Source organism: Cyprinodon variegatus, unplaced genomic scaffold (genome assembly GCF_000732505.1).
Source record: "Cyprinodon variegatus isolate N-32 unplaced genomic scaffold, C_variegatus-1.0 Scaffold1102, whole genome shotgun sequence".
Classification (NCBI taxonomy): Eukaryota; Metazoa; Chordata; class Actinopteri; order Cyprinodontiformes; family Cyprinodontidae; genus Cyprinodon; species Cyprinodon variegatus.
Genome location: NW_015151555.1, coordinates 236368 through 251252, shown reverse-complemented (window position 1 = coordinate 251252; position 14885 = coordinate 236368). Strand labels below are relative to the sequence as shown.

General features: G+C 38.6%; 1 protein-coding gene across 1 annotated transcript; it reads left to right on the top strand.

The window, feature by feature from the left end:
* The first annotated feature begins 6 nt into the window (after nt 1-6).
* LOC107101488 (procollagen galactosyltransferase 1-like) lies at nt 7-12330 on the top strand. Its single transcript, XM_015400430.1, has 7 exons — nt 7-120; nt 4943-5019; nt 5104-5210; nt 7583-7715; nt 9700-9827; nt 11450-11656; nt 11746-12330. Exons 1-7 carry the CDS (start codon nt 9-11, stop codon nt 12014-12016), a joined length of 1035 nt encoding a protein of 344 aa, XP_015255916.1. The 5' UTR covers nt 7-8; the 3' UTR covers nt 12017-12330.
* The last annotated feature ends 2555 nt before the right edge of the window (nt 12331-14885 follow it).

Genomic DNA, 14885 nt, shown 5'->3' with positions numbered 1-14885 from the left:
ACGTGCAGATGTACGTATGCAACAGAGACAACTACGGGTATTTCCCAGTGCCGATGCGTTCACATGCCTCCATGCAGGATGAAGCAGAGAGCTTTGTGCACACACACCTAGAGATCATGGGTGAGTTGTGTTTTTGTAAATGCGAGTATATTGAGTGTCATACGATGATGGGCATCACTGGTAGAAATCCCTTAGATTGATTAGGCCTAGGATTGCAGTAGCATGAAAAAAAGATTTGATCAAAATCACTGGTTTGTTCCCTGACATTTAAATTAAATATAACATAACAATATTTTGTGAATTATTTTGAAGCTGACCATAGTTAATTAGTACTTTTAGTGAGGCTGAAATCTCAAAGCAGCAACTCACTTCAAAGCATGAGATCTTTTAGTCATTTAATGTATAAGTAAAACCTGTAGGGGTTATATCTACATGTTAATCGGATATTTGACAGTTATTCTAGAGAAAAGCTTTTTTCTGTTCTTCCATCTCAAATGCCATCATCTGAACTTTACTAAACTCCTGAAATTTTAACTGAAACCGTGCCTTGGTCGAATGAGACAAGAAGAACAACTCCAGGTGGATTTGGTGTAAAACAAATTAACTGGACATGTTTGTGTAATGTCACATGTCTAGTCTAGACGAAGTGGGCTCTGGAATCCTTTTGAAAAAGCATGGCTTCATCAACCTTTAAAAAAAGCAGGAATTTTATAAGCAAATGGGAATGGTCTTTTGTCAAAACAACTAAAAGTGTGAGAGCAGTTGGTCTTTAATCAGGAAAATTATCCAAAAAATCTGGAAAATTCTAGATAATGTGATGAAATAAATATAACTGAAAACCAACTTCTCTGACATTGACCTGCAATGAGCTCGATCTCAAGTTCTAGAGTGTTGTTAGTTGAAACAATCTAAATCTAAAAGCTGCAGGATATCGGCCCCTAAAGGCTGATTTATACTTTCAAACTATGTCGTCTGTGTGTGTGTCGCAGTAATTGCAAATGTCTCCACCTCTGCCGCAGACGCTCTGATGCACCTTTCCAAAATTTTAGGTGACGCAGACAATGCCGCAGGCAGGAGGCCTCTGATTGGTCAAATCTACATCCGCTCTACACTATCCGTATTTCCTGTTTGGTACCTTACCAGCTTATTTTGTTTGTATGACTGCCATTGTAGAAAACGACTCGTGAAGATGGACTAGCTAGTGAAGCGAGGTGCGCGGGAACACTGGGACCCTTTTTCCACCTGGATCCCGCTCTTTTCCGAACCTCATATCCCTCCGTTGTCGGACAAACTTGCCCCCACTTCCTCACCCCCTCAGCCGTATCTAGACACACAGCTAGTTTGTGATTGTCGCTCTGGCGTTGTGGCATGGAATAACATAGCGCAGACCACGCTTCAATATTAGGAATAAATCAAAAATATCTGCAACAAGCTCACTGCAACACACTGCCGCAGGGAGTATAACCGGTCCTTAAGGCCTGGAGTTTGAGGCCCCTGATCTAAAGAGGAGCATTCAGCTCTTGCCAGTAACGGTTTCCCAAATATTTCAGCCTGAAATCTGAAAATAACAGTTATTTTTTAAGGGGTCACTAAGTTTCTATTAGGGGGTAACCATTCTCTATTTGTTTAATAAAGGGAAACAAACTATGTATTTTTATTCAAATGAATTGCTTAAAATCTGTGTGTTTAATGATTTAATAATTAAAAAGCTAGCTTCTATGATTTAATTGGACATTTGATAGAGGATTTATTTATTTTATCAGGTATGTACGTATTTTATTAGACATTTGGTTAATAGTTTCGTGATAAATTTATTTAATCCTACCTATGTGGTCATATCCCTTTTTGAACCTGTTGCTATAGAAGTGTTTTAAGATAAGATTAGTGTACTCAAAGAAAACGGACTGATGGAAAGATCCTTTATTATTTATTTGGATCTCATGTCTTTAGTTTTAGGGTATTGCTAAACTGAAAGAAGCCAGCAAGTTCACATCGAAATGAGATTTATTGAAGGGAAAATGGGTTCAGAGCTGGATCAGAGAATTATAAACATTTAGCTGAAGTTGGTGCATCTGCTTAAACTTCTACTGCAGCAGCCTTCTGTGCACCCTATGAATTATTTAAATATGCAAACCTGTGCCGCTCAACTAAACCGAGTATTGAATGCTTCAGTCTCAGCTGGCTGTTTCTATGGGTAGATAATTTAACCTTTAGTTTCACAGAGGATCAGAGAGGGAATCGTAATGCTCAGGCATTGGCAAAAGTTAAATAAACAGTGACATGTTTAATATCTTAACATTTAAAGGGATTGATTTGAGGATTTTTTTTTAAATAAAAGCATTTATTAAAATAGAGATGGTGTAAAAATATGAAGAGGTTAGTGAATGTCAAGTAAAGGGTACTTGCTTTGCATTCAGGGCAAACAAAGCACAGATGCTGAGTATATGGAGATACAGAACAAAAGGTAATTCAGCATATCCATTGCAGCATCATGATTTAGACTTACAGCGGTCAATCAGCAGTGCTTGGAAATCGGTTGATTTTTCATGTGACGCAACCGTGGCATTATGAAGAGCACTGAGTTTAAACACTAGTTGTTGCGTTGTTGTTGAACTTTTGTTCTGAGTGGACTAGCATCTTTCCCCTGTGCTTGATCCAGGTTTGGTTTGGTCAGAGTGTCCAAAACAGGGGGACGAATTATCCGAGAACAGAGGGAGGATGATACAGCATTCTGAGCTCAGACAGCAGCAGCAGAGAATCAGTGTGAGAACACCGGCAAAAAACACCGTAACAGAGATGAGGGGGCTAGTCACGCCGCCCTCTGGAGCCACAGAGATCGCTGGGCAGACAGGTCACTGGAGCGGGGAGACAAAGCAGCTCAAGAGCGGAGGAGCACAGTGGTCGATAGAAAACCTGTCAGGGAAACAGCACCAGGGCAGGAGGAGGCTACAGCTGAATGATTCTAGCTGGGCTAGCTATGGAGGAGTAGAGGAGAACGGAACGTGGAATAAGTTCAGGTCTGAATGCAGCATAATGCTACGTTCAGACCGCAAGCAGGGCAAGGCAGCAAAAACGCATGTGCTGCTTCATTAAGTTTAGTTCTGACGCGCCGCTGAAGCTGCTCTGGCTGAGTGGTGGTGGTTCTGATCCGCGATGGGCGGAGCTACCCTATCATCTCTTTGCCTGTAATAAAGGCAGCTATATTTGTTGTGATCAGTGGGTAAAAAGTAGTTTTAATATGTTTTTAAGTGAGAAAGTCCACCTGAAAACCTCATCTGTGCGGTCAGTTCATCCAGATTCCCATCCTGCCTTCAAATATTATTTCTCTGTCGGAGCCGCTCAGACCCTCGCCTCTTCCCGGTTTGCTACAGCAGCCTGAAGGTGTTTTTATGTACAGTACGTAATCCAAACTGCAGGAACCAGGATAATAAAAGCAAATGCCGGCACATTTTGGCCTTTTAAGGTAATTTAGGCATTAATAAAATGTTTCAGAGGAGTGATCAGAGTGATCTCTTATCATCAGCGATGTGTCTCTCTCTCTGCCAGCTCCCAGATCAGCTTCTCTGATTGGCTGATGTGGCGCATCGAGCAGCAAAAGTTACATTTTTCCAACTCCAGCAGCTGCTGCATTTGCAGGGAGTCTCAGGTGTCAGATGCTTAAAAGTTAACAACGCGCTGCTTCAGCTGCTCAAAACACGCTGCGGGACGTTTTGCTGCGCCTTGATGTGCGTCAACCATTGGCTTTGCCTGTAAACTAGCTGCTCCTGCTGCCTCTGCTGCTTTAGGTGTGAACGCAGCATAACAGTGGCTAGCTTTCAGCCATGGCTTCCTGCACGAGCATTGGGGGGTCGATTCGTTCACGTGTCTGGGTACGCGCACAGGGGGAAGGGACAAGCAGACAACCATGATTGACGTGTCAGGAACCAATCGTGTACAACGGACCATCTTTTGTGATTGGTTTGGGTTATTCATTGATTTCTCACTGTAGCGGGGAACATTTATTTTAGTTCCACTTCCAGACCTTCTATTTCACTGCTTGCTAAGTGGCTGTGTGGAAATCTTTAAGCCAGATGGAAAAAAATCATCAGAAAAGATTAAATCCAGTAGATCAGGTGCTTTTAGGGCTAAAACAATCAATCAGACTAATTGTGATTAATCCATTATTGAAATAATTGTCAACTAATTTGGTAATCGGTTAATTGTTAACTGTCGTATAGAGAATCTAAAACATGCGTTTTGCTGAAAGAGAAACCCACTAAAACCAGTTATTATACCAAAACAGTAAAATATGTCTAATAAATTTGTAATTAGAATTAAACCCCTTTTTGTCCTTTAATATGTTCTATCCAGAAGACCTCAAAAGGTACAGTGTTAGTTGGCTTAAGTTCTCTCCTTTAAGGAACCTTTTGATTATTAATCGATTAATCTAAAACAGAATCGACAGATTAATCGAATTGAAAAATAGGCATTGGTTGCAGCGCTAGGAGCTTAAAAACTAAACTGTACAGTAACTGTTGTTGGCTTTACCCTTTTTGCTCAAGCAAACATATGATTAGAGTGAAAACCTTGGAATCTTTTTCTAGACCAAACTCCCCTTCCTGTAAGCAGACATCTTGTTTTTCTAACATGGTGTGGGTGTGTTTGGTCCATAAGATCAGCAGTATACGGTGTGGTTACCAGCTCAGTGTACTGAGATGTTGGTTAGTCGGTCTGTAATGTATGCAAAAGAACACACATTTCACTGATACTGATGTCTGTGTTAAAACTGCAGCTTAACTCCATCATTCAAGCTCCAAAAAAATCCAAATCTGTGATCATGTAGGTTGATGCATTTGATTCTCTTTACTGAAAAAGTTACTCTTCCGAATCTTGCATTATATAACCTACGATTTCGCTGTAGGAGCTCATTATTCAGTGTGTCTGTAATATTTTCCTTCGACAGTGAATCATCCTCCATTGGAGCCCTCCAGCTTCCTTTCTCTTCCTCCCAAACAGCCAAACAAGATGGGCTTTGATGAGGTATATTCACACTGCACCTGTTACAGACAGGAATACGCAGTAACCTGAGCATGTGTGTGAGCGTGTGCCTTTTTTTGCACGCAGGTTTTTATGATAAATCTGGTTCGGAGAGCTGACCGTCGGGAGCGAATGCTGAGGACCTTGTACGAGCAGGAGATCAGCTGTAAGGTGGTTGCTGCTGTGGATGGCAAGTAAGTTTACTCATTATCTTCCTCTACTGTTGCTTGTGTCTTTTCTTATTGCACACCTTTGCAACATGTGGGCTTGGTGCCTGTAGAGCATCAAAACAGAAATGAACAGGCCTTTGAAAAGTAGCTGCTATTACTAGAAGTCTCTTATGCTTGATCATTCTTGAATAAGATATTTTCAGCTTGAAGTAGGTTTAAATGTTTTTTTTTTGTGGAATACATTTGAAACTACATCTATAAATATTTGCATAGAGTGTATTCAGATCTTATTGTCCTTGTCTGCTATTTTTACATATTTATCTTTTCCTGTTTTTTTCAGGTAGGATTACCTAGATTATTTTCGTTTTCTAAATGCTTTTTAATTGGAGATTGCTTTCATCTTTTTATGGCTTACATCAGAGACAGGAACCTACATACATGAAGATTACTGTGCCTTTATAGAAATTACGAAAGCCCATGGGATAATCTCATGGTTTATTTAAATGGACGTTCACCTGCGGATGTTCAGCTAATGCAACACCTCATCATGTTGCTGTCAAGAGTTATTGTGGGAAAATCCCTCAAATCAGATTCAATAACAGGAACATAGCTGTAGACATCCATGATGTTCTAGTACGGATATGAATAAAAAAACAGAATAGCAGTATGGAAGATAGCTCTATATCCTCTGTTATTATAAGCCACTTTCCCTTTGGCTAAAGGTTTTCTGTTTTTTTCCTTCACTTCACTATTTCCTTCCTTCCTTCCTTCCTTCCTTACTTACTTACTTACTTACTTACTTACTTACTTACTTACTTACTTACTTACTTTACTTTACTTTACTTTACTTTACTTTACTTTACTGTTTCAGTCTTTTCTTGTTCCTTAAGACAATTCTCCCAGAAATGCACTGATTTGATACCTGGATTGGATAATAGCTCTTATATTCACTAGACTGAGACACATTTTATTTGTCATTTTGTTTGCAAAACTGTAAAACAAAAACAAATTTCGTTTGGAACAGCTCTATGAACAATTTAATCTTTTTTTAAAAGTGCAGCCTTGAAAAATACTAAAAATGACTGTAAATTTACAGTTTTATCATTTTTTTTAAGTTAGCTGTTTCTGACATTACATGAATGACAAAGATTTAATGTTTAGTATCATACACAGAAACACGTTTCCACCAATCTAGTTCCAGCAGGCTGCTATAGTTTACATTACATTTTGAAATATTTGCAATTTGCAGTCAGCTTTTAATCAAGTATTATTTGTTGTTGCTAATGTATACTTCATTTGATCATAATTAATATCAATTATTTTTTCATTTGTTACCCATTTTTTAACAATGTTTATCTCAGCCCTGATGCCTTCACTCTCACGGCAAAGTACAGGGTTCATTCAGCCAACCATGGTAACGGTATCAGCATCACTCGATATGATGAACACAGGAATAGGTATCACATTGGATCAGAAAAAACAGGATCGGTTCTCTAATTCCTTCCTTCCTTCCTCATGTCTTTCTCATTCATTCCTCATGCTTACCTTTCCTTCCTTCCTTTAAGACTGTTCTTTTTTCTCCTCAGTGTTTTATAACAAGTCTGCAGACTGTGGAAATATCTTCCATAAATTCATAGTGAACTTTAGGGTTTTATATTTTTAAGACAACCTAAGGGATGTAATTGAATATTCTGAAGTTTTTACACTATAAACAGAAACCCTGTTTAAGGCTGAATAATGTGAAAGCATTTACTGTGAAACTCCTGCAACAGCTTTACCTAAATACCTACTAATAGCCACTGTATTACCTTATACTAAAATGTAAAAAAAAAAATGCAGAGGTTTCCACATAATGAAGCTTTAGAGCTGCTTAGTCTGCAGAGAACAGAATATGAGGTTTGGCAGAGACAGCATATTGATTGCACTTTAAAGCAATAGAAAAAGGTCATTTAGTGTGATTAGTCCAGATTTATGCTCTTCCAGTCCAGGATCCAGTTAATGTTGCCCCTGTCAGAGTCTTTTTCTTGCACTACCTCCCTGTAGGGTGAACTTTATGATCTAGATTGGCTTCAGATAATCAGGTCCAAGATGGGTAAAATTAGGGTGAGCCGACTGCCAAATGCGTCATTAGAGCTTAACCTCTGCGACCATCCCGCTGTCTGCCTCTAAAATACAAACAAAAACCAACCGTAATACACAGCAGCTTTGGGTTCAAACAAATGCTCAGATCATCAATGCAAAGCCCACAAACAGCCACCTTATTTATAAATCTAGTCTGGTATACAAAAATCTTTTCTTCTTTTTTTTTTTTTTTATATAGGGACAACAGCGCATCCTTGTAATTTATAGATTCAATTTCTAATCTGTTGGTGCTTAATCCGATCTGTTTCTGCCAGAGCTCTGAATACGTCTGATATAGATTCTATGGGGATTAAGATGCTCCCTGGATACAAAGACCCTTATCACGGACGGCCTCTCACCAAGGGGGAACTGGGTTGTTTCCTCTCTCATTACAACATCTGGAAGGAGGTGAGATACTTAAACACACCTGAGGCATTTGGGTCCATCTGCTCACAGCTGATAACAGTTTCTGTTAAAACATTAAAGAAATAAGTTTGCTGTTTGAAAAGTCAATTTTCTGAGACCAATTATTATTATTATGGCATGCAAGTATTTTTGTGTTTCTTGTTTTCGATCAGGAGTAACTTTAGATATGAGAAAATTACTTTGTTACTTTAGTTGGACTGAGTGGTAGCGACAGAGAGCTACTGCAGCTGCCGTCAAACCACCCTGCCATCTACTTCCCCAAAAAGGTGCATCTCAACAAATTACCCCAATGCTATAAATTAACTAAATACATAAAACTGAGCTATAGATTTAAATAATCCCAACCTGAATTAAAGCGTTTCTCTTTCTTAAATCCAAACATTGTCTAAGCCAGTGAAAAAAAACGTTTTGCAAACTGCAAAAAAATTGAAATTTTAATGAGTATTTTTTTCTTAAAATAAGTGCATTTGTTCTTGAATTGAGGAGGTAAGTGAAACACTTTAAAAATGGAACAACATAATTTACATTTGAAATAAGAAAAAAACAATTGCATTGTCTTATTTAATTTTACTGAGACGTCGGTAATCTAGAGTTATCAAGGTTGGCACCATAGGATTGGTGTGTATCGGGCAGAGTTATATTGCCTGTAGATAATGGGAAAGGTTTTGCTGTTCTATCGTAGTAGAACAAAAGGCAAGGTTTCTGGGGAATTGTCAACTGCCCAAGGAGAAATTTTTGATCAATTGCTAAGAAAATAAGATTCTTTTAATGTTGCAATAAACAAAAATGTTAAAGACAAAATAAAAGATAACTTTTCTTTTTAGGGAGCAGAAAGGCAGTTCAGGTTTTGTTCCACCTGTGAACCAAAAGACCTCGCATTTCATCATGATGACCTCCCATTTTTTTTTTTTTTTTTTTATTCATTTTCTTTTTTTTTCCTACTTGCTTTGATTCTGTTTTATCTTCCTATATTTTAGTCATGTAAAGCACTTTGCATTGTCTTTGTACTGAATTGTGCTATACAAATAAATTTGCCTTGCCTTGCCTATTTCAAGTGCATATGATCTAAGTATCTTATTTTAAGAGTAAAAATATTAATTCCATTGGCAAATCATTGTATTTATCTACTCAAATTAAGGGTAAATACACTTAAATTAAGAAATGTTGACTTATTTCTAGATCGTTTTTACAGTGCAGTATAATATGCAGGACCAGTAAAATATAAATAACAAGAACAGAAGAAAAGACATTTTCATGTATTGTACAGAACATTCCTACCAATCAAGCAAACCACTGTCATCATAACTGACATTATGCAGCATCAGCAAACATCAGTCCTGCTGGAGTTTAAATCAGCATCTTCTACAGACGCGCTTTAGAAAAGAACATTAATGTTGAGCATATCACCAATGCCATTTTCTGCCTTAACCTCCTTCAAAGGGCACAAGTGACTGTCTGTTATGAAGTCTGTAGTCTTAAGATGGTATTAGTCATATCCTTACTCTTTTGAATTAAACTGCTCTTGTTAATCTTTCTTAAAAAATCTGAATTGCAAAATCACAAAAAACATACAGCTTCTTGTTATAATATTAAATCTGAGTTTCACTTCCTCAGTGGAACTACTTATTGATACTGCGTGAACCTTTTATAGAAGCAGTTTAAAATCACCTTGCAGTTTTTAAGAGAATATTGTTCTTTTTGTTATATTGGAGGAAAATTGAATTAAAACTGTGGCCTCTGGACATGAATAAATTCTACACTGGGCTGAATTTAATGTGAGGCCACAGGAGCCAAATGTAAATCAGGTCTGATACATTTTTTAACAATCTCACAAGTAGATTCAGTTAAAACAGAATTTGTTGGATTAAATGCACTTAATGTACTTAATCCCATGTTTTGATTTTTAGGAGCAGGTCTCCATGTGATATTAAAGCTTTAAAAAACCTTTGTTTCTCTGAGTGTTTAGATTGTGGAACGCGGCCTCCAAACATCCCTGGTCCTGGAAGACGACCTTCGTTTTGAGGTGTTCTTCAAACGCCGGCTCCAGGCGCTGCTGCAGGAAGTGACGACTCACAAGGTGGACTGGGATCTGATGTGAGTGAAGAAATGCACTCAATTAAGTTCCCTTTTAAATGCCATCCAGTATGTCGTATATGACTTCTCTACACTCTTAAGCTTATCTTCTGAGCATCTTCTTAGAAAAAAATAAAATAATTAAAGTTACTTTATAATCAAGACTTATATGCTATAGATTCACTCGCTATATTTACCCTGATGTTTTACTTTCCGTCCTTTTTGAGCCCCTGTGCTCCAATAAGTCCTCTAAAAATGCTGTAGTGTCACTGCTGACGCTGTGAAACCTCACAGAAACGAACCAAAACACTCATCTGTTAGGATGCAGCAAAAAAGTCTGGCAGGGAAATCTTAGCTGGTCTCTGTTTGAATGGCCTTAAAAGTGAGCTTTTCCCCCAAACAATCTCCAGGATGAATATATGTGAAAGCAAGCCAGGTATTGTGAGGTAGGGTGAGGGATCTATGGTGCTGTGGGCTTCCTCTTTTTACCTGGGGAGCTTGCTTTAAGTACATTGCATTATGAAACCTTATGTATAAAAAAGGTTCCTCTACCAGAAAAACTGAAAATTGGTCTTTATGCAGATGGACAGTGGTGCAGTTTACTGTTGCCTAGCAGCAAGAAGCTCCTGGGTTTGATTCCCGGCATGGTGTCATTCTTCATGGAGTTTGCATGCATTCCTTCCTAATACTTGAGCTTCTTCCCACAGTCCAAAAACATGAGTGTTAGGTAGATTAGCATCTCTAACTTGCACATGTGGGTGTGCGTGATTGAGGGTCTCTGCCAACCTGTTCAGGGTGTACCCAATGTGTCGACCATAGACTCTGGAGACAGGCCCTCCGTACTAAGCGGCAGATGATGGATGGATGGATGGGTGGATGGATGGATGGATGGATGGATGGATGGATGGATGGATGGATGGATGGATGGATGGATGTTTAAACAGGAAAACATAAAAATTGCCTTCTCAGTAGTACCAACTGGACCATTTATTTTTGTAGTTCCTGCTTCAGCATGGTTCTAAGTGTGCATTTGGATAAAAACTAGAAGTCTTCTGACTTCTAGTCACTGATTCACAGTCAGTCATTGCACATGCATATAACCCAGTGATGATATTATGATAACTAATATAACCAAGTATTAATTGCTGTACCTTGAGCTTATTGTGTATATGACAACTATGACAAGCTAATATCAGGTAGCCTTACCTTACCCTAGCTAGTATCCTTCAGTGTGATACCAATATATGGTTTCCCTCCCTCTCCAGTCAAATCCAGCGGTCTTCATATTATGGCCTGCAGGTTCAGCCTCTTCTCTTCAATTATGAGCCTGACTTAAACCCACAAACTGTGCAGACAGTCCTCTAGTTTTAGTTGTGTTTGGTTAACATACACTCTGGGGGCCCTTCTCCCTATGATGACCCTGCCCTCTATTGTTGTGGGAAAACACTTGTTATTTCTACTATTCAGAGAAAAGATAGGCTTGTCTACATCTGTGTAGGGATGACAGTAAATGTGGAACTCTGCTGTGAGCTGGTAAATATATGAACTTTATATTGAGGTGGGTCATACAGGGTATTTTTAGAGGAGCTTTTACTATTCTAACAGCTTTCACTGTTAACTGGATGCAATAAAATGTTGTTCAGATACATTGGACGGAAGCGGATGCAGGTGGACCACCCAGAGAAGTCTGTCCCAAACACCCACAACCTGGTGGAGGCGGACTACTCCTACTGGACGCTCGGCTACATGTTGTCCTTACGCGGAGCCCAGAAGCTCCTAATGGCTGAACCTTTGACCAAGATGCTTCCTGTCGACGAGTTTCTGCCCGTCATGTACAACAAGCATCCAATGTGAGTTTGCTCTGTCTGTTAGCTTTTAGCCTCCAGGTGAAGCTTTGCTCATCTACGATAACCTCCCTGGTTTTGTTCTCTCCCATCAGTTCGAAGTACATGGATCACTTCGAGAATCGGGACCTGCAAGCTTTTTCCGCTGAGCCTCTCCTGGTGTATCCGACACACTACACTGGAGATCCGGGCTACATCAGCGACACGGAGACGTCAGTGGTCTGGAACAATGAGACGGTAAGAACCGACTGGGATCGAGCCAAGTCGAGGAAGACCCAGGAGCAGGGGGAGCTGAGCTTCGAGGCCCAGAACTCGGACGTGCTGCAGTCGGAGCTGGAGAACGTGAGCGCGCGCGACGAGCTGTGAAGAAGAACAAGGGAGGAGTGAAGGACGGAGGGCTTCGGCATACAGATAAGAGGGAGACAGAACAAAGCTGTGATGCAGAGTGCAGTGGAAAACATGGAGGGAACAGGACACAAAGCGATCAAATAAAGACAAAGAGGCAGAGCTGATGGGTGCTTCGTTCATGAGGAGGAACAGTTTTCCCTTGTAGATTTCTCGTTCCACTAATGGATCTTTCTCTTGAGAGATTAGATGTAGAGTTAACTCTTGAAGAGTCCGCTTACAGCTTTTGGTTTATTTATTGCAGCTGACACTCATGCCTTGCTTTAAGTGTGATCCAGTAAAAATATACTCAGTGCATCTCAAAAGCAATGTAAGAAGATCTGAAAGAAAATGGCCACATATGGTTACATCTGTGCAACTCTAATAAAATCCTTACTTCATTAAATATGCATAATGATGTTCAGTTTGGGTTGAAATGGAGACTTTGCAAAAATATTTACATCCAATTTTGTTGGATTGACTCCTCCGCTGTTTTATTCTTGAACTCCTGCATGTCTGCGGTCATTTCTACCAAAAAATATTTTATTTTTAAAGTGAATCCAAATGATGAAATCCAAATGTTGTAACATGAGAAATATTTTTAACTATTTTTTTGTCTGATCATCTTTCGACCTTCAGCTTTATCTTTTTCTACCTGCCTGAGGTCTTGGAAACCAGTGTTTCTCTTTGTTGTCGCTTATCACCTTGTTTATGTAATCCCCATACATTTCTTACGTTTTTAAAGATGAATGTATTTGTCTCGTTTTGCCAAAACAATTTCACATTTGAACAGCAGCAGATGTGGGAAAGTGAGTTAGTGTTTTCTGCTCTTGATGTTTTGCTGTTTTATTGCAAACCAGATGTTTTTGTTGCATGTTTGTTGAAACAAACAAATGTAAATCTTATTTTCAAAAAAAGGGCATTCAGTCTCAGCTTTATTTCTACAACTGAATTTTTTGATATGAAAGGTAAAAGGTGATTTGTGCACGTATGAAGGAGAACCTACCGTGCGCATGTGAACACGCCACCTACAGTGTGTAACATGGTGGCGGCAGTATCATCCTGCGGATATCATTTATTAGAATGGGAGGGGTGAACCTAAAACAGGAAAATCTGGAAGAAAACTTGCTGAAGGCTGCAAAGATTTATCTTCCAGCAGGAAAACTGAACCAAATAAATGTTGGTAAAGATTCTCCCCTTACCATCCTGAAAGCCTAAGTCAAACACACCTGGATTCTGTTTTTGTTTCACAGAAGACGTGTTTGGGATGAGAAGAATTTAAGTACATTTTTTATGTTTAAGCACACGAAACTCCAAATTTGCAGTCAGAGCTGCAAAAGAAAATAATTCATTAGGATATGCTGAAGGTGGTTCCAGTGGATTATACCGTGGAAGAACTGTAGAGGTATCGATACTCTACCAAGTCACTAAAATAAAGAAAATGTCAGATTCTGAGCCGCAGTGAAACAGCTGAGCTGAATCTGAGCAATCAGTGGTTTTATTCCAGCCCAAACATTCCAGCTCAGACTTGGTTTAATTACCACTTCCTGCTGTTTGCCCTCTCCATGATTACATAATGGTCAGTTTGGATTACAACAGGCCACAATTACTTATTCTCTATTTCTGTTCTCATCCATTATTCATTGTTGACCCCTGGAACTCACCCTTAGTATTCTGGACACTTTATGGATTCCATAAAAAAAAGTTTCCTTCTTAATTTAAGAGAGAGAGAGAAATATATACATATATCTAATTAGACTGAGAAATAATGTCTTTATTAACTGTTGGAGAAATGAGTACACCACTGTGCATTATCTCTGCAATGACTCAAAACCCTATCACCCTTCATGCAGTAATTACATTTCTTCTCAGCTGAACAGTGGGGTGTTTGCTCCGTTATAAAGTTAAAGCTTGTAGTTTGCATTTAATTTGCTGTATTAAAATCACAGAGTCCCACTGCAACAAATCAAACATTACTACAGCAGTGTTGCACAGAATATTTCTATTTTTTAAAGCCTTGGCTGATAAACAATGATGCTTTTTATTCACTTTATTAATATGTATTTATTTAGTTGTAAAACGGGATCATGCATATTCATTAACACAAGGTAAATATGCAGGATTATGACCGTAGCTCGTGTTAATCTCTTGTCTCATGACAGGCAAAGCCAACTATACGCAACTAGATAACACAAAAACAGATAAAAAGCACAATTACTGCAGACTATATATCTATCTGGAAAATGTTTTCTGTAGTGTATAAGAGTTTTCAAACATGCAAAAGTAATTGTCATGGAAAAATAATCATGTATATTCATCCACTATTATGATAAAGATGAGGCATGGTTATTTAATTCATCTTGCAAGATAAGACCACTGAATGCCTTACAGCAAGTGTTGGCTCTTTGATCCATTTGATGTTGTCCAGATGGGCGAAATCTACCATTTCTTCACAAACCAACAGTAGAAATCTTCTCTGCAAGTGAAAGTGGGAATTGGTGAGCAGGAGTAAATGCAGTTTATTTTACAGGACACAATCCAATTCTGTTTGGCAGCATCTCTTTTTTCCAGTAATATTAGTGACAATAACTACAATAGTGCATTTAGTGAACTGGATAGCACAGTGATTGTGGATTGCACTAGAACTTATCTTTCATATTTAACTAGTTTTTTTGGTCCTTACTTCTTAAGAACTTTTGGTTAGGGTTTTATATATATATATATATATATATATATATATATATATATATATACACTCCTGATCAAAATCTTAAGACCAGTCAAAAATTGCAAGAATTTGATTTTGCACTATTGGATCTAAAGAAAGTTCTAAGTAGAGCCTCACAATGTA

Bases quoted from the DNA above. Each gene is read 5' to 3' on its own strand.
- LOC107101488 (XM_015400430.1), top strand. From the start codon at position 9: ATGTACGTATGCAACAGAGACAACTACGGGTATTTCCCAGTGCCGATG. The intron at 5,020-5,103 runs GTATATTCACAC...TTTTGCACGCAG, and splicing joins ACAAGATGGGCTTTGATGAG to GTTTTTATGATAAATCTGGT. The intron at 9,828-11,449 runs GTGAGTGAAGAA...AATGTTGTTCAG, and splicing joins AAGGTGGACTGGGATCTGAT to ATACATTGGACGGAAGCGGA.